The sequence below is a fragment of the Hippocampus guttulatus genome, chromosome 5 (assembly GCF_054856545.1).
Source record: "Hippocampus guttulatus isolate MCC_2025c chromosome 5, RoL_Hgut_1.0, whole genome shotgun sequence".
Classification (NCBI taxonomy): Eukaryota; Metazoa; Chordata; class Actinopteri; order Syngnathiformes; family Syngnathidae; genus Hippocampus; species Hippocampus guttulatus.
The window spans coordinates 4,723,464-4,750,314 of record NC_141265.1 but is presented as its reverse complement, the minus strand read 5'-3'; the positions used below and the strand labels follow the sequence as shown (position 1 = coordinate 4,750,314).

Genomic DNA, 26,851 nt, shown 5'->3' with positions numbered 1-26,851 from the left:
ACCTCGCAAGCGTATATGTTTCTCTTTCCATCTCTATTTTCTCCTTTTCATTGATGTATCCATCTTCTCTGCAAAGAATCTGTCTCGTACTAAAAGTTGTCAATTCCAATTAGTACAGCTGAATAGATACTCGATCTAGTGCAATTTCAAAATAAAAACAGTATGAGTTCTTACATATACTGTATATATATAGTTATATAATGTTATACAGTATATAGAACAGTCTTTCAAAAAGGGATGGCTTGCAGAAATGTATTATACATAAAAATAAAATTTCACACAAATATCTATAAATATGGTTATTGACCTATATTTTTTTTCCTGTGAAATTTGAAACATGTATTCTAACCCTCTGAATGGGGGGGGGGGGGCGGTGGGGTTATTCATTTGTTGTTAATCTTACAATAAATTACCAATAATGACAATACATTGAATCACACTAGCAGGAAAGAAAGACCACCAATATAAATGAAACAAAATAACAACATATTTTACTTTTGCCACTGACTGGGAATACCCTGGCTCACAATCTTATTGAATAGTGCAACATCAATCAAATTGATCCTAAATGGAGTATTATTTCACTTTCACTGAAAGAGAGCAGCCTGTGTCTAGTCTAGTGCAACACAAAATCTTTTCATGAATACTTTTCATTTGATACAAATTGTATCAAACTAACACAAAAGCTGTGAGAAAATGCCTTCTTCACTGAAAGAAAACAATGTTCAAGAGTTTAATTGATGCAGTTATGTTAATTTAACATATAACATTCACCTACTTTGTACATCTTGTGCTATGTATTGTTCAATTTCATTTTTGCTCTGTGTTCCATAAAGTGTGATGTGAAGATTTTACCTAGCCGATATTTTAGTGCTACGGTTTTGTACTGTTGATTGGGTGACACATCAGAACTACTTGGAACAGCAGAATGAGTCTTATTTTGAAAGGCTTCATCACATTTCCGGTATGTTCATAGTTTACGATGTTGAACTTGACACGGCCAGTCGAGGATGGCTGACCGCTTCTGAGCTGCAACCTCTGCGCTCTCAGAGGCGAAACTCCACGTAAATACACGAGGATAACTCAAGGGCGCAAGCGGAGGAGAGGAGGGAAAGGCAGAACTTTTCCTATCGTTGGAAATAGCCGTCAGATATTTCAATTCCACAGAGGTTATTCCCATTTCGGGGAGCGAAAGGAGGACATTTGGACCATGCCTGCTGAAGTGAAACAGGTTCGTATTGATGCCTGTTTTCAGTCTCATCGCGAGCTTCTCTCTCTTCTTCACGTTGCCCTTGAGCGATAATTTTTCATCTGCCTTGCACAGTTCTGCCTTAAGGTACAAGATCATTCTGTGATCTGTTTGATTGCAGGTTTAGGAAATGTGATTTAGGACTATGTGGCGCGTCTGCGTGCATTGATTGACGTGTCCCGCCCCCTTACACAGGATGGCATCAGGTGAACACGATGCGAATTTAGTAAACATCTCAGCCTAACGACAAGTACTTGGATCTTCAGTGTAGCGCGTTTGCGTGGGCTCTTGTACGTTTTCAGGACCTTGACTTGTGGTCTCCTGGTGGGAGCAGTCATGGGCTCGCCCCGAGAAGACATTCGCGGTTGTGTGGGCATGAGGCAACTTAAAAGTTTGTCCCTGTACCGCCTGCAAGACTCTTGACTGAATTCAGGCCAGATTTATAGCATGGGCTGTACTGACAATTGTGTGAAAGGCATGACTTTAAACCCTTTTGTCTTTTTCTTGCATAGCAACCAATGGAATGTGCTTTCGTTAGGACTCGTGAGGATTTGTATGTACCAGGGCACGATGTGCATATTGGAGATGCTCGCTGAGTTTGAAGAGCCTCTCCCCATCAAGCTTGGCACCTCACTTGATCGAAAGACATTTGAAAAAAAGACAAAAGTGATCGATTGAATAAGGCCAACATCTTATCCGCTGGTGTTTGTTTAGAAAAAAAACGCTGGCTGTTGTAAGAGTTTCCCGTGTAAATAAGTGTCACCTTATAGGTAGATATAAGTGATGGATGCTGTTTATCTTCCCTCAGTCACCCTATATTTTCCCATCCCTTTGGCTGTGATAACCCCGAAAGGTTCGAAGTGTTATGCAAGTGCTGATGATTCAAACCAGGCTTGTTACTCAAGGGTCACCACTTGTTGGGCCCCTATCTCAGATGTATGCGTGCTGGAATGCATGTCAATGACCCAAGAATATGTCCTTGCCATTTTTTTCTTCCTAAAATGGCTCAGAGAGGTGAAGAAATGACCTTGCACCCGTATGATCTCTGCAGGACCAAGATGGTTGGCATACTTTAGGTGAGGCCGGCATCACGGCGTGACCTTTTCAACCTAGCTGGAGATTCCTCAGCTGGGAGCACCTGCTTCCTCGTCACGCTTAAGCTGTCCATTGGTTCTCTGGATGTGATTTTGTCTTGACTGTGGAGGAAAAACATCAAGGAAAAGCAAAATGTTTGAATTCAAACTCCTCACAGCTGTCGTTTTAAACTTTTGGGAAGCACCATACCTTTGGTTGCAAAAACAACTTTCAGGTTCGTTTGAGTGTTTTTTTTTTTTTCAAACAAAGAAACGATTAGTTCCAAATAGCTGTTAACATCGCAGAGTAGAAAACCAAAATTCAAAGTAGGACGTTGGGCATTATGAAATATTTGCTCTATTAGTCTTAGATCTGGTAGGAGATCACGGGACATTTATATATAAAAATATATAATGGCTTAAGTCATATTTTGAGAATTTTTTTTTTATTGCCGTCAAGATGCGGGCCACCTCTGTTAAACTCAGCTGCATCCTTAGATGATCAAAACATTTATTTCTATCCTTCAAATAAAATTACATTTTCGAATTTGCATCACTTTGTATTTATTTAATTTTTTTTACGTTTTCTGAAAAAGCAGGAAAAAATGAATGGCCGTTATTTTAGGAGGGTGACGGTAAATCAAGTCGTTGTTTTTCTTCAGCTCAAACTCAGTATTTATGCTCAGTATTATAGCTGGAGGTGAGACAAAGGCTGCTCATTTTCCTGTAAATTAGCTTTTTGCCTAATTAATATGGTTGCATAGCAATCCAATTAGTTGGGAAAACTACAGCAGCCCGTACGTGAGTTTGATGCCTGTACACCAGAAGTGTGTATGTTGTGCTCTCGGCCTCTTAAGTTCAGATGCAGCGGCTGTTGCATCTTTTCATCATGAAAAATAGAAAAACAGATATCTCATGGAGAAGAAATGAAAACATTATGAATAATCCAGTAGTAGCCATCCTTCCGAGATCTATCAAAAACACACACAGCGTTCTTCCTGTTCAGCAAAGGGCACCCATCAGAAAATCAAAATAATTCATGGCGATCCAGCCAAAGACTAGAGGCGGGTTTGTCTTCTGTCTGCCAATTTCCTGACAGCGTATGAGGCTTCCTACTACATTGTTGCACGCTATTTGCCTTCTTCAAGAAAACCCCCAAAGTTCTGTGCATTTATCATTGGCAGGGTATTGGTGCGGTGGCTCCTGCTCTCCTCAGGCTCCCCCTTTGTGGATAAGTGGATCAATATTTGAAGACATGTAGAGCATGAGAAACGGCTGCGTTTCGGGGTCATACGATTATAATGACTCTGAGTGATAACATATGAACGCATACTAGCCGAGCGGAGTACATCAATAGAAGGGGGGGGGGCAGGAAGTGAGTGCTGGCGTTTTGCAGGAGACATGGTCATGTGGTGGCCGGTCATATCAGATGGCCTCCCCATCATGCAGCACGTCCATACCGGACGTGTTTGCCATACAAGTGCCGTGGCTGTTCCTGTTGAATGACGACTCATATTACGTGATGTATTGTGCTGTCCAAAATAATTTGTGAAACGCACGTTTGTCTCCTTATCAACATGGTAGCACCTCAGAACCAGGCATTTACATATTGAGCGCAATGATCAGCAGGAATGTGTTTCAAGTCCTAAACAGAAGCAATCCATGAATGACAATTTGGTTTGAGTAATTATGTTTAAAATTGCTTCGTCACGACGCAGTAACTATTTAGTTTGTGATACGAACTATTTCTAGTGAGTCTATTAATCATCCCTCACTTAATTCTCTGATGTTTTGTCCTTAAATGCCTCTATCCAATGGAAAACACTTATTTTGCAGATGTGATACGGCATATTTCTTTTTAATTAAAAAGAAATATGTTTTGGTGTTTGATTGTATTGCACTACAGCAGTATTTATCCTTCATCCACGTGGCGGTAAATTTCAAGATTTTGAGTCGACGCGCTGGCATCAATGAAGCTTCAAAATCCGAGTTTATCTGAGGTGTAGAAAAAAAAGTAGCGCGTTTCCGGTAACCCGACCGACCGAGAATTTCTACGTCGAAAAAAAAAATTACGGTCGGCATTTTTTTTCAAACAACCCTCTACATTTTTGTGTAGAGGGATTACATCGGTGCAAACTCTCGCGATATTCAAGTTGAGCGCGTGCGTCGTTTGCCCTGTCGTCTGTCAACAACATTGAAACATGGCGGCGGCCGCGATCTGCGACGACAGTTCAAACCGCGTTTTCTGTGTTACAGTTGCATGCTCGCACCGTAAATAGAATCCATTGATGTATCGAAAAAAATCAGCGAACTATTTGATGAACACCACGGGCCGAGTAAACACCGAGAGCGGAGGAGGCGGCGGCGCGCCCCGGCCCCCCGAGTCCGGAGCGGGGAGAAAACTAAATAGGTGGTGGCGGGTTCAATGTCTTCTTGTTTTCTGTTTTATGGTTATTTTGTTTAAATGTTTGATGGAAAAAAAATATATTAAAAAAAAAAAACTTTGTCCGACCTACCGACCCTATGCTGAAATTTCATGTTACCGGAAACACACTATCTTTTTTGTTTGGCCTCATGACTAGCGAATGACAATTACTTCTCATTGCCTGTTTTATTTCATCTATTTGGATTTTTTTTATTTGCGTTACGTGATTTCAGGCTGCCATTGCTGCAGTTTACTTTTGCAAGGCAATACTGACTTTGTAATAAATATTTCAACGCAACACACCCCCAGACATCTGTGCTCCAAGTGGATTAAAACGGACATCATGCACAAATGTTCACTGATAAGTAATGCAGTGCGCTATAGATAGCGCACTGCATGTCCATGCAGTGTATCACATGAACCCCCCCCCCCATCAGCTTTTGTTTTGTTTGGTTTTTATTTTCTGTAGTCATTGTGGATCACCAGCAGGTGTTCATTCAAACCCAGACAGACCCCGCCTCCTCTTTCCCACCCCCTTCACCCTGCCCTTAGTCACGACTGACTCCCATCTCGGCTGATGGAGCCTCACGCTCGTTCCTTCTCAAAGTGACCACTGTTGAAGATAATAATTCCCCCTCTTCTTTTATCATCACTTCGATGGAATTAAAGAAATTTGAGGTGCAGTATATAATGGGAGACTGCGGGGGATCCTGCCGTACAGCCTTGTTACAAAACAGCATTGAGGAGAATAGCAGAGCTCTAATGAGATGGCGGTCTTATTATCATGCTTGAGCTGCAGTTTCTCTTTGCATATTCTGAGCCTATTATCCCAAATTTTGTGCAGCTCCTTTCAGTCCACGCCGCGTTTTGCCTCACGACAACGTCACTTGATCTGCTAGTTTATAATAACGAAGGTCTTTTAAAGTCAGTTGAGCTTTGTTCCCCTTGGCCAAATTTGTTGAATTTGCCATCGATGACACCTGTCCAACCATGTGCCCTTCAGCACACCTACAAGCCAAAAAAACTCCAAAAGAAAATCAATTTTATCCGAGTTCTATTTGTTCAATGTTTGTCTGCAGGCTCTGGTTGGTGGGATTCATCGTTTTCCTGACCGTGTGCAAGAAACACCTTCCTCTCTTTGCTGTTATAAGCCAGCAACAAGAATCATGGTTTTGATCAGATAGATAACAGAAAGCGACAGCTTCACACAGTCGCGACGGACCAGACGGCATCTGACCCTCATTTAATATTGCATAAAATCGTGCCGGCAGCAGCAGTAAAGCAGCATAATTTGGAGTGACAATATTTACTTGATGTATCATCAAAATCTGTCAGACTGATTGTAGTAAGTTTACATCACCGTATCAGTTCTGTCATTGCACAACCTTTTGCTCGATCTAAAGAGCGACAAAAACAATGCTTCGATAAATGTTGTGATCTATTTAACCCTTTCAGGGACAGCGGGTACTACCGTGGAAAGCTTATCATGTTATCAGGTGCATGAATTGGTTAAATCAGATCATACTTTGTTATTCATAAGTTTCTACAGAAGTACAGGAAAAGATCAATTCAGCCAGTAAATAACAACATTGTAATCATGAGAATTTGGTGGCTATTATTTTCCCGGAATTGTACTATTTCATCTTACCTAAATATTTAGTCCACTTCCATGCGGCAGCTTTTTAGGTTCAACCCACAACCCCTGAACCACATTTGAACCAAGGTCCTTTCACAGTTATTGCGAGCTAGGCCTTCTTGCCCAACCTCAGCAACCTCTGGCCCCATAAATGGTCTTTTGGATGAATGCTGTAAGACGAAAGAATTCACACACACACGCTCACACACACACGCTCACACACACACACACTCCAAAATCCATTGAAAGTCTTCCCAGAAAGCTATTATCGCTGCAAAGGGAAACCAACTCAAATTTCCCCCTACCCTTTCACTTCTTCTTGGCCTATGTCAAAGAAAGCCCTCCATAACAATTGCAAATTACAACACAATCTTTTAACCGATTTTCCAATTGGGAATGTGGTGAAGCACTTTGAATCTTTGACGGCAGTGTCTGCAAAAGTCATGAGCATGCAGTTTGGGCTATGAAGGCAAGGACAGCCGGTGAAGAATACTCTCAGTCAGTCACCTGGACCTTTTGGTAAAAGACCAATACACCTGTTAAAAATGACTCCCTTCTAGTCGTTTAAGATCAATCACCAAATGCTAATTTGATACATTTTCCTGTCGTTTCATACTGGGAGTTTGGTGCTTGCATTGGGAGCACTTATCTATAATTCATAGACGCTCCACCGCATTTATTCTGAATATTGTGACCGCTTGAGAGAGGCCCTTCGGGGGAAGGTTGAAGGAGTTTATATAAAGCGTCTCTCAAGCAGAAAAAAAAAAAAGAAATGCTTCTCTACTTCTCCCCTTCTCTTTTCATGCACTGCATGAGGCTGTATATGTCGGGTAATGTCAAGGCCTGGACAAAACATGGCTCAAGCCGCACTTGCGTGTTTAGTCTGGAACTTTCTTTTGTAGGATTAGCCCACTTCCTGCCACTGGAAACGGTTGGGATGTCAGGGAGAGCATCGATCTGCCATCATGGTACCATCTGTCTCTGGCTGCCTTTTGGGATTAATGATTCCCTTTGACAGAGTTGACTGGCCATTCAGATTAGTCTGACATGTGGCGGCGCACAGACTTGGCATGAGACATCTTTTTTTTTTTTTCTCTCGCATGTGAATGTTTGTCATACATGGTAGAACTTAACACAGTGGTGTGAGGGGCACTCACAGAGGCGTATACATCGCATCAAGAATCTGTGCCGTTTTTGACCCTTTCTTCTGGGTAACGATAGCCAGAGCAAGATTGCGTGTCAAACTGCAGTCAGTCTGTTTATTGCTCCCTTAGAGCTCAGTCACCAAGCATGTTTGGGGTTCGCAGTCAGCACTGGCGTTTATTGACCCGCGGGAGGTTGAAGAACTCTGATGAGGTGCGGCAGCTCATTAGAATGCTGTTCCGAACCTTACAGCACACAACAGTTGCTGTTACTGCTGATGGCTTGGGTCCAGGGAGAAAAATAAAAGAGGGGGAGCCAAAGAGGTGGAATGAAAGTCCGAACCACTGTAAGTTGACCGACTTTGGCCCAACGACAACCCTTGCTACTCGCAGCTTCTGCTCTAGCAGCCGCAGCTGCACACAAACATTATGCTAACCAAAGGCAAGAGTTCAGCCAAAACCGGGACGAGAACTCCCCAAAATGGAAAGACAAATGTGTTCCTTGCGTTCTTTGTGCTGCTGGCTCTCCACGCAGACAACCATTTGTAGCGTTTAATGGCGGCATTCAGATGTTCAGCGGTGGCTGTCATATGTCATTACATGGGATGGCACGGTCTTGTTTCTCATCTTCTCTTGATATGCGCTCTCGCCGTTCCCAGAGGAGCCACTTGTGAACAATAGAATGACGCGCCTCCTCACACATTCCACTGGGCTCTTTTGAGGTATCCAGTGCATCTGCACCACATAAGTGGGTGCAACTAGATAATGATTGCAGGACGTTTACATACATAAATAAGTAACAGGCCGTCTCATTCCATCTCACCTTCTTATGTTTAATTTGTTCGGAATTTGTAATAGACTGTGAAGAGTGTTAACCTAAGCCTCAAAAATAGAGGGCCAAGTGCTAGCCATTCGTTGAAGATGCGGTACTTAAAATTCTTTTGGCGGGATAAGGGGTGGAAAATCCCAACGTCTGCTTTTTAAGCTCTTTGTACCGTGCTGCTTCAGCCAAGCAAGCTTTTATTTTGGTAATAGGCCATAATAGCTGTGTCCGCGCTTTGTAATGTACCTCTGAAAACCTCTGAAAAGATGTCGGTGAGGAATTGATCTCAGGTCGCAAACAGAGGTGTCTCGTCAGAAAAAAGTCAAAAGATTTTGTTTCCTTACAGAGGTAACAATTTTGGATGTTTGTACTTTGGTGGAGTAGCTTACTTTGTACTTCTACTCCTTTGATTTTTTTTAAACGCAAATATCTGTTCTTTCTATTCAAGCAGGCACAACTTTTCGCACCTGCCCTAAAACCGGCACATTCAATTGCTCTGTCCTGAGGGTGAGTTTAAACAAAACATGCGTGGTTCCTTTAAATTATCGGAGTGATCAATTTAGTTTTGGTATATCAGTAATTTCTTTAATTGCCTCTTCCACCAACAAAGCATGAAACTCTCTTTTAAATGTAGAAAATAACTTAAGCGGTCGCGTCCACATCCTCCCCAGTGTCCCGAAAAACCTGGCCAGCCAACCAACTGGTGACTTGCTCGTGGTTGTTTGTGAACTGCCAACAGTCATGTAGTCTTGCTTTTACTAAAGCACTAAGCGACATATGAGACTATCTTTCCACATTGAACTCATCATTCAACTCTTCACGTGGACGATCGCTTGAATAATACTACTCACATTTCATCATTTTGTCACGTTAGATATGTCTTGCGTTATCCTTATAGGTGGAAGTCCATTTATATGTATAACAGAACAGTAGCGACAAAAACTGACTTTTTGCCATTTTTGTTTGTCTGGTTGGTAATGTTTCTTGATTTATTATTAGTTTTAAAGATTCCTTATTGTGAAGATAAGGCGTTTATCTTTGTATTTCAGTAATGCTATAGATTTCCCATTAACTCATTCACTCCCAAAGACGTTTTTAAACGTCTTTTCAGACTTGGTCTAGAATTGGCTGGTACTGAATGAGTTAATAAATCGTGTAAAAGTGCTTGCAATATGCTGCGTTAGCAAAGACAAATTTCTGGGAGTTGGATATTGTATCAAAGTGACGGCCTTGAAAGGGAAAGCAATTTTGTCCCTTGCCACATTGTGATGTGAAACTGACTGTGGGCCTGTGCCGAGAGAGTGATCTGGAATCACCGTGCCAAAGCATAATCAGAAGTTTGCAGGCGTTAGGACTGGCATGATATCTGCCGCCCTCTGACTCTGGACTGTCCCTGTCACAAGCTACTCCTCGGTTGCCTGGTACGCAACTAAGTCTTCTGTTCATCAAGCTAATTTACGTTGCATCTGCCATTACCTGCCTCTACACTTCAGCTTCTCGACAGTGCTTCGGACCCCACCACCCGTTAGAATTCCACTGTGCCACGGCATCACTCAGTGGATCGATCGTGTCTAAGTGAGTCGAACAAAATAATTGCAGTGCTGAAATTGCCCAGTCCACACCGCTGATTATGTTTACATGTTTTTTAGTAGTAGTTGAACTGAATAATTTGATTGTGTGATTCATTTTCCCCACCTTGACCAGGGGCAAAACAGCAGTTTTGTGCAAGTGGGGTTCTGAATGGGTCAAAATAACTCAGATACCACAGCTTCCACAGAGTCATGTGTGAGAAAAGAAGGAAAAGAAAAAATATGTATTCAACTGGCGAAGCATCGCGCTAAATAAACACATCTGTGTTCCTTATGGACATGAAAATGAAAGATTTATTTCCATGCTTACTGGATTTACCGCTTCCTTAGCGAGTTGTGTAGTTATCTGTCCCCACTGTGTATGGAAATTGTCTGTAAAAGCTGAATGTCGTCATTGCTTTTCTGTGACATGCCGTGCTGTAGTTGCTACAGTTTATTGAAGTGACATGGTTGAAATGTGAGTATTGATTTTGGGAGTCTCCGAGCATTTTTCGATTAGTTTCCCTTGAGAATCAAAATTATTGGCATTTGTATAGGTTTGCCGACATGTTTTGACTGCTACTGGAACGTGTCTCACTGATAGATCGAAGAGACTCATTAGGAAGAATGTTTTTTTTTCTGTCTCATCCCAACCTGAGCAAGCAGGTCATCGTTGATAACGTGAAATAGTGTATGACTTTAGTTTGCTGATGCCTCGTACTTTAAGCCGATAGACTACATATCGTGCATATCTTTCTAGGCTGTGCGATCTTGTAGTGCAGTCCTGCATCATTTTGTGTTCATGTCCGCTGAGCGTGTTTTGGTATGTGCTGCCAAAGTTGGTCTCTAAAGCGGCGTGATGAAATATGACAGCCGTCTCATTCAGGCTGTTACAGAATTGTGACACTTCATTCAACCAGTATGTCTATGTTGGAGTCTGGTTTGTCACCACAGATGCCTCCGCTGGTTGTCCAGTGCAGGCCATTGCGCATGTCTCCACGCTCCCGAAGCTGACTCTGGAAACATGATCATGTACACTAATCCTCTTTGGTGTTGCTGTGCATTTACACAGGTGAATTATCCCGTCGACATTACAGTTGTGGTGGAGACTTTCCTGTAAAACTCCAGGAATTTGAATAATAGACACAGTTATTGCTCATTCATTGGTTTCATTGTGGACCGATTTGCTAATGCCTCTGTGATTTCATTGAAAGTGTCCAAGGGCTGACTCATTGTGTGTTTCCCCACAAGTGCACAGAAGCTATTAGTGAAACTGGAACTTCCGAAGCCCAATACCTCAACTGAGTCATAATCCGCACGATAGCGGTCCCTCCTGCCTCTTTCCTTTGGTTTATAGTCCAGCAGGTGCTGTTGCATCATTTGATGAGCAGATGCGAAACCATTCAGATCACTGGGGCAGATCAAGGACTGGAAGTATGAGAATCACGCCAAGGAAGCAAGTCATGAAACCGAATTGAAGAAATGTGAGCATCTTGTCATCATCTGTGGCTCAGAATTCCACAGTGTTGTTCTCTAATCTCCACAACATGTTAGGAATTCGGAGCATTGTGTTCATCAGCAAAAATAACAATACAGTCTGTGTACCACATGGTCATGGAATAGTTTGCACATATTTTAGCCCCACGACTTGATTGAAAAATAGTGATACTTTGCCAAGGTGGAGCTCAAATTTCCATACATCACAAAAATACATTTTTTCCCCATTAAAAATTAAAATATATATAAATCACATGGATAAAAGAGATATTTACAGGTACTTGCGATCAAAGTGCTGTTGCTGCGTGGTGTTGATCCTTGTGTAATTCTTGGGAATTTGGACCTTTGTAGAAGTCACTGTTGGATTAGACTTCGTTGTAGTGAATCTCATTGCGAAGCAAGAGCAGAGAAAAAGATTTTGTATCACGCAACAGGGGTTTATTTCATTGTATTTGGGGCAGGAAAGTGGGAATGGTCTTAATGCATGAAGATTTTTTCACACTTAGGGGTATTTTCGCCCATGTAGGTTTCGTTGTAGAGGAGTTTCATTGTATGTTATGTATATGTTGGACTCATTATCTGGAACAGGTTTTTCCTCGTTTAAAACATTCCAAATGTTTACATGGGGTCTTAACCAATCACCCTTTTGGGATCTTGTTCCCTGCTTCACTGACTCGTAAAGGTTGTTTCATCATTTTGAGATTTGTTTATTCCTTCCTCAGGCCAGTGGACTGAATGGGTTTTGGTCTGAGGAATCCAGTGCAGGGGTTTCTCCCTCATTGGGCCATTTTTCAGAGGCTCTATTGGGGCTGACAACAATCGGCTCGATATGAATTGTATGTAGCTTCTAGCAGTTTGATGGTTTGATTAGAAACAACGCACATATAAGTGGGGTGGGGGCGGCGCTACCTCGATGCTTCCAGAGGATCCAAAATAGGAACGATTGTTCAGTTTGTTTGTGGATTGTGCCTGTTTACAATTCCGCTAACCTCTGTTTGGCATGCAGTGCACATGGCTTGGCCTTGTTTCTCGTTGTCTTACTCAGAGGTTCAGCATAATGAAATTAGGGTGCATATAGAGACGCAATTTGGAGGTAAAACAACATGGCAATTTGTATTTATTTATATATTTTTTGCTGACGCCACTAGCTGTTTCACTGAGCGCGCACTGCTCCACTATGTTGTGTTTGTTCCCTTTATATGTCCAGATCCGCTGTCATGACAGTGACATCTGGGCTGCACACTTGATATTTTTTTTTCTCATGAAGTGTAAAATGAAATTTTTTGAAACATTTCCCCTTTGTATAAGCATTTAGGCTATGATTAAAGCCTGACCACTGTGGAATTTTTAGGCTGATACGGACAGTAAAAAAATGATTTTGACAACCAGCCAATTGTTTTAAAACGTTTATAATGAATAAAATAAGTTGTGTTTGCTCCTTAACGCTTACGGCAACGCAGCTATGAATTACAGGCGAGCCATTTGAGTCTTTCACAAGTCTTTATCCTTCAGTATTTGATAAACTTGACCACAGAAAAGAATTTTCAAGGACAAAAACATGAGAAAAAGCATGAGCTGATGGATTTAGCCTTAGATTTTAGGTTGTCAACGTCTGCGGTAGGCTACATAAGCAGCATGAGTGAAGTTACTCACAAAACATGATTGATCCATGATGACTTTTAACAAGGGCGGTCCGGTAGTCCAGTGGTTAGCACGTCGGCTTCGCAGTGCAGAGGTACCGGGTTCAATTCCAGCTCCGGCCTCCCTGTGTGGAGTTTGCATGTTCTCCCCGGGCCTGCGTGGGTTTTCTCCGGGTGCTCCGGTTTCCTCCCACGTTCCAAAAACATGCATGGCAGGCTGATTGAACACTCTAAATTGTCCCTAGGTGTGAGTGTGCGCGTGCATGGTTGTTCGTCTCTGTGTGCCCTGCGATTGGCTGGCAACTGGTTCAGGGTGTCCCCCGCCTACTGCCCGAAGACGGCTGGGATAGGCTCCAGCACCCCCCGCGGCCCTAGTGAGGATTAAGCGGTGCGGAAAATGGATGGATGGATGGACTTTTAACAATCAGTCACATTTCTTCCACTACGTTATTTTCTTTGCCATCAAGTGATGACTTCAAAAATAAAAATAAATAAATAAATAAACACCTCTCTCTCACATGTCAAAACATGTCATCTTTGACAGAGTGGCATCCGAAACATATCCTGGAGAGAGTTCAACTGAAACAAGAGACAATTTCCACCCTAATAATGCACACTGAGCATCAATATAAATGAGCATTCCCGGATGGGGCCTATGCACATGTATCCGGTACAAATACATCAATGAAGCCATTTTACTAGAATGCGCTTTGTGCGTCAGGTTAAATCCTTCCCGTAATGAATGGCGTAACACGAGACTTAAATATCCAAGTCTGAATGTGCACTTTGCCATGTTCACGGCCAGATAATTTTTTCCATATAGGACAGTGGTTGCACATTTTGCACACGCAAACCCATTCATTGACACCGCCACATTGTATTTATCCACGCGATGCATTTTGGTGATGAAGTAGGCGCCTATCCGACTAATCGATCGTTAGTTCGCTCGTTCTGGTAATAGGATATGGCAGCGGGTGGTACAACAATGTGAAACGTGTTCTCTCAATTTAAACGGCCTGTTCCAAGGCAATAGTTTGGTGCCTCAATGACATTACTTTTTACATTGATGATGAAAGGTCAAATTGATCCGTTTCTTCTTCCATCATCCATTTTTTTCCGTTTCAAATTTTTAGTTCTAGACAGCAAATGAATTCCGTGCTTTACAAATTGAAAATACACAAATAAAAGTCAATTGTGAGGAATTTTTAACATCTAATGACTATTATCGAATATTGACCACCGACTTCCACTGAAAGAACACAACCAAGAATGGCATTGTGATGATCAAGTTCCTGATGAGGAAAGAGCTCTGGCCGTTCAAGCACAGGATGTTCCTTTGTATTGTAGTTAGTGCTGCTGTTTTCACTCCAGTCATTGCCATGCCATGCTTTTGTTATCTCTGCGGTCCAGTGTGAAACGGTTTGCCTCTTTTTCAGCAGCGTGATGCTCACAAAAGACACATCCAGTTTTTGCTGAGGGGAATTGTATTTAGATTCGTTGTAGCTGACTATTCATTTCCCATTCACAAGTGGAAGGAAATGAATTTGCTGTTTGGCCATTTTTTCGTTCGCAGGCAGGGTTTTTTTAACTTATTTTTTTTGTGCATAGGTAAAGCTACACACAAGAGCAGAATCCACATCACATGAGGGTTCTTTATTTAAGTGCGAGAAGGGAACAATCACAATGTCTTCCTTCCTCATCTTACTAAATACACAATAATATGCAGTATGTAGGTATTAATGTATAATACGTATACAGAATGAACGTCCCTGCGATTGGCTGGCAACCAGTTCAGGGTGTACCTCACCTGCTACCCAAAGATGGTTGGGATAAGCTCCAGCACATATTTCATCCATATTTCAAGTAGGTCTCCTGTTATTGCCTGTGAAATGCACGCTTCTTTTTTTTTTTGTCTATGCCATCGGCTCTTGTGTTGACACATCAATGGACCTTTTCCCTGTTGCAAAAAAAAAACATTTCCAAATATGTTTTTTTTTTTTAACTCATTTTGCTAGCTTGTGGGTTTAACATTAGCGTTACCTAACCGACATGCGCCAAGAGTCCATCATAGAAAGCGATAGGAAAGGAATCCGGTCACTTTCCAAAAGAAAATATTTTCAGCCTCATATAATGAATCAATCGGAAGTACTGTAAGTTAAAAAAAAAAAAATCTTTTAAGTGTGTGTGGACAGGCGCGGACCGGTCCGGTGATTGGGGACCACCGTTGTAGTGGCCTATTTTGGTGCTTTTCTTGCACATTTCAGAACTTGTTGCACGCCATTTGTTGAACCCTTCACTGGCCCCTCTCCTTCTGACAAACACGCCTTCTGACAAAAGCTCTCCACAGAATTGGTCTGGCTGCTGTCATCACACACCCTCCACTCTATTTTAAACCCGAATACAGAGGCCCTCTCCCCCGAGTGGCCCGCGCTGTCTGTGTGGGCCAGAGCGTGGGCCTCGCTCACTCAAGGCGGCTCCTGCCAGCTGGTGCAAAGGTAATAGCAAGTCAAGTCAAGTCAAGTCAACTGTATTTATAGAGCACTTTCAAACAGCCATCGCTGCATACAAAGTGCTGTACATGGAGCAATGTAACATATACAATAAACAGTAAAACAAGTCGGTAATAATGATGGTAGAAAGCACCAAATAGCAGAGATAATCTCCCAGATGGTGTGGCCTCACTGCATCTCTGCCCTGGCTACACCCAAAGCTTGAAGAGCATGAAGAGGATGCTTGCTAAAACTTGCTTTCTTCTAGGAAAGTTCACATCATTATTGAATTTTCCATTTTGCTTTCTAACACCACTACACCTTTGGGAGTGGGGGAGTTAAAAAAAAAAAAAAGCATTCATCCTCATTTGGCTTGTGTTCAACTTTTACAAGTTTGCTTTTGTTTCATGAGTTTCGTTTTCCAGGGCGGGGAAAATTCCTCAGTGAGCAGACAACAGGAAAACAACAACAACCAATGCTTCCTTCCTGTCCCTCTGCAATTTGACTGGCTTCCATATACAAGGACCACTGAGCAAAACATAAGCGAAGAACATTGTCTCGCCTTACTTTGCTCTCGCTTGTCACACCCAAATCATCGAACCCATGTGGAACACTTCCAGATTTACTACAGTGCATCCACATAACTTGCGAGGATTATAGAATCCCTTGCAGGATGATATTTGAAGTGTTTTCAAAACCTAAAAGTGTGTCTCATCCGCCTACCAGAACAAATCTAGAAGGCGGCATGCTGAGAGGGGGAAGAACAGACAGTCAAACTCTCTTCTGCACTCACTTCATTAATATTACATTACTAATGATCCGTTAAGGTAATAAAGTGGTATTGATCGATTACAAAATGGAGCCTTGCAGTGGTGGTTTCGTGTGGGGGCAGTGTAGCATCACTATATTTGCTGATTTATAGTCGTGTCAATTGGCATACTGTAGTTTCGTATGATGTAAAGATTGACAGTGACAGATGAGATATTTGCAAAATATTTTCCTGTCACAAGAATTTTGTTTTCAACAAGCAGCAGCTGACAAAACAGGTCAGTTATTTTATATAACCTTAAAAGACGACAAAAAAAGGAAACAATGCCACAGCAAAAACTTAAACCATAAGTAAAAAGCAGTGAAGTAATAACTGAAAGCTAAAGAACTTCAATTTCATCTTGTCTTAGTTCAGGGTGGGCAAACTACAGCCCGCGGGCCGAATCCGGCCCGTTGGTCTTTTTAATCCGGCCCGCCGAAGGTTGGTCCACAATTAAGGTTCGATGTGAATGATTGCATTCATTTCAATTGGACTTGTAATGACAGGCATTTCACCGCCAGGTGGCGCATTGACTTGAAGTTGCAGAACACGGGGGGGCGGGGCAATCTTTTCGACCACCTAGTACCTCTGTATCGCTCTACTTCTACTGGTCTGATCACAACCCATCTGCAGCGATGCACAGGCTAAAATAGGTCATCAACAACACTCGTCATTTAAAAAAAGTATATTAATCCCGTACTTTCATGCTTTTGTTCTGTTGATGTTTGATATGGACTGTCAACAAATGCAGTTTTTTTTAATGTACCATAGCTCGAGCTGACCTGGCCCTTCTGTCAAATTTTAAAAGTCAATGCGGCCCCCGAGCCAAAAAGTTTGCCCACCCCTGTCTTAGTTCAACATAATACTATGACTCCATTAATTAGAATTCTTTTGACAAAATAAATAAATAAATGTTTGTGAACATTTTTCAACACTTTAAAACAATTGAACAGGAAAAACATTCAACATTTTGGACATGCTACTGATATTTCTATTTATATCTGGGACATCAAGCCTTAAAGCACCAAAAGATTTGTTGTTTATCGTTTCAACCTTTGGAGAGTTTAAAATCGCATTGAGTATTTATGTTAGACATCCAACCACTAGACCAGTAGTTCTTAACCTGGGTTCGATCGAACCTTAGGGGCTTGGTGAATCGATCTCAGGGGTTCGACGGAGCCTCTGCCATGGAGGTTTCGACATATCCGACTCAACATGTCAATTAGTTATGAAACGCCTGCTTGGCCATCCCTGGCTGCAGATGATCACATTGCATTGCTTATCCATTCAGTGCTGTGGGAAATTTTGTTCGCTCAGTCGTCAATGTGTGACTGTCGTGATGGTACATCGTATAGTTAAAAAAAAAAAAAAAGTAAACTTATCTCTTGAAATATGATTTACTCTTTTTCTGGTTTTAATAAATGTGTTTTTTTTATGTCTTGAATTTGTATATAGTCATATTTTTGGTTTTCACAAATAAAGGGTTCGGTGAATGTGCATATGAACTGGTTGGGTTCAGTACCTCTAACGAGGTTAAGAACCACTGCACTAGACGGAAGGACGGAAGCCTCATGATTTGATTAGGTAGTGCATCATAAGTGACTAAATGGACCATTGATTGCAATGTAAAATAGCAAAGTGATTGCACCCCCCATCCCTTGTCATTCTTCTTAATATATGTCAGCTTTTATAGATTGATAGAAAGCACACCGGTACATTATTTAGACATTTGTAGCTATTAACACAGACTGCATCGAGGGACTTTTTTTCTGTTTGAGTGTGAAATGCCTGATGGGATTTCACTGCACATAAAATAGTGACTCCAACGTCAAGTCCTTGCCCAACTCACATTTCTTTAAACATTTCATGTTTAAAGGGCCATAATAGGCCGATTTAATCGATTGTTTGATTAATCAGTTGGGCCTGAGTTTTTTTTAAAATCTGATTAATCGATGGAATAATTTGGAGAAATAAGCAATGTCTAAATGTATTCGGTAGTGATAGCTCTAATTATCGTTATGTTACCTAGTGTTTTGTTTTGAAGCAATTTAGGCCAAATAGATTTTCATCAGGCTGATAAAACGATGCTTTGTAACTGAAAGTGATCAACAGTAGTGCATCAAATATGTCTGCCTTCCCAGAAGGCCTCCAAGTGTTTTTAGCTTTTAGAGTTAGGATATTATTTGATTAGAAATTGTGTGTACAATTTTGCGCCACATGGGAGCTCCCCTTTGCTTGAGGGAACACAGTTAATTGTTGAGCATTTTTTTAAGGGTTAATAATGAGTACATGCCATTGGAAAGGTCAGCCATCCGGGGTCATTGTCCACCAAGATTTGTCGGAGTTGCAGGGTAGAGGCAACTTGATGCTGCAGCTCCAACAGCAGCTAGACTAAACTCATTTTCCACTTTGAGGTCTAGACATTTTTGGAATTTATATGGTCTTTAAATGGTCACTTGACATTCATTTTGATCACTAATGGCTATTTTGGGTGAAGATCCCGTTTACTTGCTTGCCAAAGCTTCTGAACTCAGCATTTCCTGTTGCATGGCAAGTACCGTATGTTGCGGCCGATATAATAGGGGTGGGGGTTCATCATGAGAGATGCATGTTTTTGGTTGATTAAAGGATGGAGAGGGGGGTTGTAGCCAGATGCTCGTCTTGCAGCTGCCTGACTATGCAGGAGGGAAAACTATGTAAAAAGGCAGCCTTGCCACAAAGTGGGGCTTAGCCAGACATTGGGAGGAGATTATCCATATTTTGTCTGTATCCTCCTTTTCCTCCCAACCACCTGCAGAGTAACACAGACCCACAGCATGAATACTGCATGGCACAGAAATAACACGTATCGCGTTCAGGTTAGAGTGCAAAAATAAGATGCCTTTACATATCAATACCTGTGTGACCTCTTCAAACAAAGAATATGTCTGTCAGTCAGGAGATTCACAATCACTGCACCTGGGGGGGAAAAAAACAATCCGCTCCCATTGTTATCTGGCGCATCCTTCTCGTACAACAGTGCAGCCCGCACCTATTTCATCTTGGATTTAGCAAAAAGGCTATATTCTCTCCAGAGCGCTCTCTTGTTCATTTAAAATATTCTTAAAACATCAAAGAAATGCTTTGGATTAAAACCATAGTTTAAGAAGCAGAGCTTCTGACGCAAACTAGCCTCTGCAAAACGTAGCTTAAAAAGGAGGGAGGAAAATATATTTGAGATATCAGGCCTCCTTTTAAATATTCATGGTCAGCTCACAGCTTCCAAAGTGAGCTGAATAGATTCTCTATTGCTGCGACACGCACACACCGACTGTATGTGCAGCACCTTTCTATTAGTCTATTAGAAACATAAAAAAATCTGTGAGATTTAAATATGCATCATGGAGTATTTTTTTTTTTCTTCTCAATGCAAAGCTCTTTTTGTGCTCACCCACCGTATTATTCTCGTTACATCCATGTATATGGCAAAGGGGTTTTGGCTTTGGAGTGAGATGAAGGGCAAAGTCTCAGTGTACTCTAGTTGACCCACGGATGTCAGATCCCGGGTCGAGTTAAATTCAAGCTAAAGCATCTCTGAGGGAAGACGGCTGGCTCCGTTTTAGCTCTCATTTTCTAACTTGTCTAACTACAGACAACCTTCAACTGTGGGGCTTTTTTTTTTTAAACTGAAGTCATCTAACGATTATCCTTGCAGTCATTCCGTCGCTGAGACAGAGGGTGTTCAAACCAATGAATCAACTGGCTTTTGAAATCACTACTCGTCACCTTGACAGACACAGCTGCATAATGTAGTCAGATCCAAAAATAATGAATAATTGTCTTTGTTTAACCAGGTGAGGCAATAAAAAACAGTTTCCTACTACCGTATTTTTTCAACCATATAGCGCACCGGATTAAAAGATGCAGTCTCAGTTATGGGTGCTATTTCTGTATTTAACACAGGCACAAGGTGCACTGTAATATAGGACACAGGCATGGTAAAACGTTTTAATACGCTAGCTTAAAAATACGGTAGCAAGCATGCACGCTAGCTTATGTTTTTAAAAAAGCAGCAGAGCAAAACTGAGTTCGGTTGTACTTTATTGAAGTATTTAACAATGTACTCATGTACCGGCACCATATACCTTTAGCGTCTTCTTTCACGGGCACCCTTCCACGTTTAACGTCCGCATGTTGTCCTCAGTCACATCCACCTTTCCTTTGTATGAATAGCGTGTGGGCACAACATCAGTCAGTCAAGCAGAGAACAAGAATTTTCGCAATTGATGGGAGATTTGAAACTGGCTTATAATTACAGAGACTCCCTGGGTCAAGGTTTGGTCGCTTGAATCGGGGTTTAATAACAGTGGTCTTAAAAGCTGCTGGTACAGTGCCGGAGGAGAGTAATTAATTCATAATATTTAAGATGGTACAAAGATTGTGAACAATTCTTTAACGAGTTTGCCAGAAAGCGGGTGGAGCATTCAAGTTGCCTGTTTTGCTGCACTCAATAGTTTTGCAAGGCTTTCAAGAGATACTTTTAAAATGAGAGATATTTGTCAGAAAATTCTTAGTTTAAAACGCCCCAATTGACATCAGTCATCGCAGGATTGGACGCGGTTTTAGGAACAGTGTCTTTGCTGTCGTGGTGTGTCAAATTTGATAAATCTTAAAAAATGTGTTTTTGCTTTACAGGGTCTTTAAGATCTGTTCCGCTCAGCCTCCTTCAAGCCTGGTTAGCTTCTTATCGTTTCTTTCTATTTTCTCGGAAACGTTCCAGTTTCACTTTACATATGTTGGAATCAAACGGGCTTTGATGGATGGCATTGTGGAGGACTGGTTCGTAGATTAGCCTCACAGTGCAGAGCTGGTGAGTTCAAATTCAAGCTCTGGCCTTCCGTTGTGGAGTTTGCATGTTGTCCCTGCGCCTGTGTGGCTTTTCTACATGTACAGTATTTATATGCATTTAGTTTTAACCATTTTCCACAAAATAGAGACGGAGTGCAAGATAAAATAAAGGAACATCTTTCATCTGTCTTAAATGGGAGACCCTCCAGCAGCCAAAACATAATTTATTTGGTGAAAGGGTGTCAAGGGGTATTTTGCACGCAAGCTATCAGGAAGTTGAACATATGTATGTCCCCTTTCCAACTCCCTAAATCTCCAGTAGACCTCACATGAACTTCGCTTTAGGCCAAGCTTGCATTCCCAGTGTTCCTGCACACTTTGCAGTTACCAGCCAAAGCGCATACACACCCGCACTTTGCTGACAGAATCATGCTGACAGGGATCCAGCGGCTGAGGGGAGGAGCACTACAAACAACCCAACCCCTGGGAACCCAAGCATATGCCGTCATAACAAACCCACCATCACCCACCAAACGTGGACTGCTGCCTCCACAACTCTGAATTCCTCTCCCTTGTTTTTCCCCTCATTGCCGCAGACACATTCTTCAAATGCTCATGAGATGCAATCCTGTAGCCAAGGCACGTTGTTTTGGTTGACTTTAGGGCATTTTTTAAAATTATATTATTTTTAAACACACTCTTATTCTTTGTGTTTTAAATTAGATTGAGTTTAGTCGGTTTGGTTTAGCTTTCTGTGTGTTTAGCTGTGTTTCAAAGAATTGGCTTTTGGATTTATTTTGGTTTTATTTCGGTTTCTACATCTGCTTATTTTTTATGTTTTAAACCAAAATAGACTACAGGGAGTAACACTGAAAGTGTCTAAAGTAGGAATCCGAGAGAGTAAGAAGCTTTGTTTTGGCTCCAGATCAGTCACCAGAGGAAAGATTCAATTCCCATTACTCCCTATGGTATCATCTTGGATTTGTCTGCCGTCTCTTCTGCTTATTTATGTTTGCATTTGGGCACGTTTCACCCATAAAACAGTCCACTGGAAAGAGTGACATATGAATGTTCAGGTACTAGAAAGCCACACAGTCATCTGCAAAGAGTCACCCGAGCTAGAGCTGAGATAACGACTCACAGAAGAGAAGGAATAGAGAAGGTTATATTGATTATAACCCATGTGATATTATTATATCACATGGGTTATAATATATATTATATTATATTATATTATTATATTGACTTAAGCATGAGGCTCAATGCAACTTCTCTACCCTGACAGGATCCTTTTTTTTTTTTTTTTTTGGAGGGGGGCTGGTGAGGGGGCCTGCCATGCATTGTCAGCCTCTCTAGTTCCTCTTCCTCCAGTTGTTTTCCCTTCTACCTCCGCTTCATCCCACAAGCATGCCTTATTTTGGTAGGATGTTTGGATCACAGAGTCCCAGTTCATTGTTTTTCTTTCTTTTTTTTTCTTTTTTGCATATCTGGCTGTCACATGCTCCCACTCTCCCTCACACATTCTTTCAATACATCATGTGGTCACCCTCACCAGCCCCCCAATCACACACATTTCTTTTGCCAAGAGGGCAGGTGGTCAAACATAAGGGGCTATTTGGAAGTTGGGTGATCCAAGTTTAGTCAGGAGATCTTTGCTGGAGGATTAATTGTGTAAGAGCCATGTAATGATTGCTGGCATGTCTGAGGAGTGAAATCCTGTTAGTCACTGCACAGGGGTTAGGCTTAGACTGAGCAGTTGTCTGTGTGTGTGTGTGTGTGTGTGTGTGTGTGTGTGTGTGTGTGTGTGTGTGTGTGTGTGTGTGTGTGTGTGTGTGTGTGTGTGTGTGTGTGTGTGTGTGTGTGTGTGTGTGTGCGCGTGTGTGCGTGTGTGTGTGTTAGAGAAGGAAGGTGGCGATTATTTGCTGTTAGCATTACCAGGTGGTGTAACGTAATGCTTTCTATTATTTCAAACCGAATGCGATATCGGTTCAGGGATTCTCAATGCATCAAGGGCTCCACAATGTATTTATTAAATCACTATCGGGAAAACATGTGATATTGTCACTTAATTAGTTCTAATGCAGCAGCAGGAAAGCATCTCAGTGAGCAATTGGTGCCTTCTATGTCATGGAATTCACATCGAAATACAGCACTTAATTTTAGGAAGCACATATAACATAATGTATGTTCATTACGTTTTGTTGTTGTTGTTTTTTTTTTGCTCCAAATGATGTTGCATTGAAGTTCACTAACAGTTTTGTTTTTTTTACATGAATTTAGCATTTTAAAACATACTGACAGATGAAAATTACTACATCACCAATAATGTGCCTTTCTATGTGGAATAAAGGAGCATTTGTCTGGAGAAATGACTTATTATACTTTGGGCACCGTAATAGAAGAAGAAATGTTTGTTTTGGTGAGACCAATTTTGGCGCATCACAAGAAGCTATACATTTAAAATATGCCGACAAACCTCAAGGACACATTCTAAATGCAATTAATTTTGCTTTGTGGTTTCGTTTTTGTTTTTATTTTGGGATGAATTTAAAGTCCGGTTGGATGAAAGAAATGCAACCCCCCCCCCCCCCCCCGACTATCTTGTTTGGTTTACTATTCATATTGTTTATATCATGCGTTTATAAAAGTAAAATACACGGAGTAATACAAGATGAGTAATTCTTGAATCAACATTCTGTTGTTGCCATCCTTCTGTGCTTTTCGCCCACCCAATTGAACACACAGGTTGAATGAGTGCTGATTGACAGTAAATAGCAGGCTGCTGCTAATTGACACCGCTGTCTCTCTGATCTTCCTATTACCCCTCCCCCTCTGCCTTTTTTTTCTGCACAGCAACCCATTATATGGTTTGTAATCATCATTTTTAAGAAGCCATATGTCCCCTTGTGATCTGTTTAATGTCATGTACTCTACATGAGCTCACCCAAGGGCAGAGCATATTGCATCATGGTCAAACCTGTAATTTGTTGATTCAGTGAACATGTTCTCTCCGCATGCATAGATTTTAAGATCTTTCTACCTAACTAACTCTGTGATTCAGAAACTGTATGGTATTCTCAGAGATATACAGTACGTTGGCGGGAGATTAACTTTTTGCCAGTGAGTGAGTGAGTGGCTATGCAATCACACGCTTGTCCCCCTGTAAGTACGACAGCATGTGACTGGCTGACACAGAAGTTGGACTCTACCAGTCCATTGCAATAGCGTTTATGTCATCGCATCTTCCTCTGTGTAAGAAATTATATTCAAGCCTGTGACTTTAATGCGGGCAGTTTACTCCCATCATTATGTGCCCACATGGACAACTAATGTCCGGAAATACGTGGTCTGAAGTGGTCATTTTGTCCCATATCTATATTTGGAGCACTCCTGTACCTCTTCCAAAGGCCTGAGTGCTGCGAAACTCTCTCAGTATATAGTAGAGCAAAACATTTCCAAAGTGTGGACCCGCATCCATCCATCCATCCATTTTCTGATCCGCTTATCCTCACAAGGGTCACGGGGTTTGCTGGAGCCTATCCCAGCTGTCTTTGGACAGTAGGCCGGGTACAACCTGAACCGGTTGCCAGCCAATCGCAGGGCACACATTGACAAACAACCATCCACGCTCCCAATCACACATATGGACCGTTTAGAGTGTTCCATTAGCCTGCCACGCATGTTTTTGCAATGTGGGAGGAAACTGGAGTATCCCTCAGAAAACTAACAGGGAGAACATTGCAAACTCTATGCAGGAAGACCGTTGCCAAAATCGAACCCTGCATCTCTGCACTGTGAGGCCGACGCACTCACCAGTAGACCACCGGGCCATCCAAAATGTCAAGAAATGTATTGCGTCATTAAAAAAAAAAATCCACTTTTAAAGGGTTAATATCTCTAATAGTATATCTGTGCTATTTTTAAATGGAGATTATGATAGACAGGGCCTAATATAAAAATTTACAGGTCTGCACCTACCTTGAAACAAACTATGAGGGTCTCCAAATATGGTCCAAATATTTCCCACTGGAAACAGCAGAAAGTAGAAATTTGTGACGTGAGAACTCTGCCACATATGCAGACTGCTCATTTGTCAGTGTGTCAGTGACGGAAGTGATGTGTCATCAGGAGTAAACTTTGCATGAAACGACGACATAAATAGATGGAATGATCAAAACATTACATGTACCTTATATTATCACCTATGAGACATACGCTTGGGCTTCTGGGATGTAAAAAATGAAGGCCTTGATTTTTGGGGAAAGAAATCCATGTTTCACCACCTTTCAATTGTCGTCAATAAAATAAAACCACTCTCCGTGACATCTGCCTGATTTTGTGGAAGCATCACATTTGTAAAACACTTTTTGTGTTCCCATGTCATTGTGTTGTTAAGCACTGTAAAATATTTGTTCTTTATTCAGGCTTGCGCGCACTCTCTCTTTTCATGACAGTTAAGTACAACCAGAGGTGTGATGAGTTCTGCCCAATAAGTCAGACGTGTTGAGGATTTACCTGTACCGTATCCAAGAATGCCTGGCTTTGGATCAAGATGCCGTAGATTTGTCGTTGTAATTTTAAATTTAAAACATGAACTCACTTATGCGTTTTAATCCCTCCTAACCATTAGATCCCATCACTTTCTGACATTATCTTTCTGACTTCAACCATCTTAGCTCACCATATCCTGCCCTTGAGCATCAAAGCATTCTTGCAGACAGCCAAGCTAGCCTATGACTAGACAGCTTTTTATCACATATTTATGAGTTGGACTTTTAAATTGAACTCCTACGTTCCCCTTACTGCAAGCAGAGATGAGTGGAAGCGAGCAAAGAACGCAAACCAGAGGCACAGCGGGAAGCTTGGATCATGAAGCCTGTTTGTCAGCGAGACTCGAAGGATCTCATTCCGATGCTCCCCATGTTTTGCCAAAGGCTCCGCTTGTGGGATTGTATCTCTTCGAGGACATGTTCCGTTTTGACGACCACTTCTAGCGGTTCACCCAGCGAACTTGTCAAACAAAGGGCCTCGGAAACGCTGTTGATGTGTACGACTTTTATTGGCAGAGAGTTAACAAAAAGAGACTTGATCTAACTATGGATATTGCGCATAATGTGTTCCAAATTATTATACATATAGGATTTGGGATTACATTTTTCTGGGTAGGCGTTTGCATATACATTAGCCTAATGGCATCATTTCCCAAGGTATTTTTAACGTACTGTTACCAAATTTTAAAAAATTAATAAATAAATAAATATGGCTGAAACAACAATGTTATTAGGCTAGGAATACGTTGTTTCTCCTTTTTTGTTTCCATCACTGATATGATATTTCCGGAGAAGTTTCCCAGATGATATTAAATAAAGGAAACTTCACAGATGTTCCACATTACTGACCAAATCAGTTTCCTCACGGCGTTGCTTTGGATGTTCCAGATAAATGAAGTTCTTAATGGTTGGTGGATGGCCAGTGTGCCCCAATAAAGCTGCAACGTGAGCAAGGGAGTGATGGAGTGATGTTTGGGGCTGGATGAATGAAACGTTAGACGGTTTGCCCATTTAGGCTGCCAGGGTGTGTCAAAATGACCTCTGCAAAATACGGAGTGTTTCAAACTGACCATTTCCTGTGATGCTCTAAGAAAACAGTGCCTTTGACACCCTTTCATTATTTT

At 41.6% G+C, this 26,851-nt stretch overlaps 1 protein-coding gene across 6 annotated transcripts in view; it reads left to right on the top strand.

Moving 5' to 3' along the window:
- Positions 1-1,018: 1,018 nt before the first annotated feature.
- Positions 1,019-26,851, top strand: part of arvcfb (ARVCF delta catenin family member b) — a 92,987-nt gene continuing 67,154 nt past the window's right edge. For 4 of the 6 annotated variants that reach the window (XM_086111046.1, XM_086111042.1, XM_086111045.1 and 1 more), the window contains exon 1: positions 1,019-1,231. In XM_086111046.1, the coding sequence (XP_085967172.1) occupies positions 1,211-1,231 (21 nt within the window). In that variant the 5' untranslated portion in view covers positions 1,019-1,210. Of the gene's footprint in view, positions 1,232-9,700; positions 9,924-10,832; positions 11,401-26,851 lie in introns of those variants that run through there. The other 2 variants (XM_086111043.1, XM_086111044.1) reach the window with 2 other exon arrangements.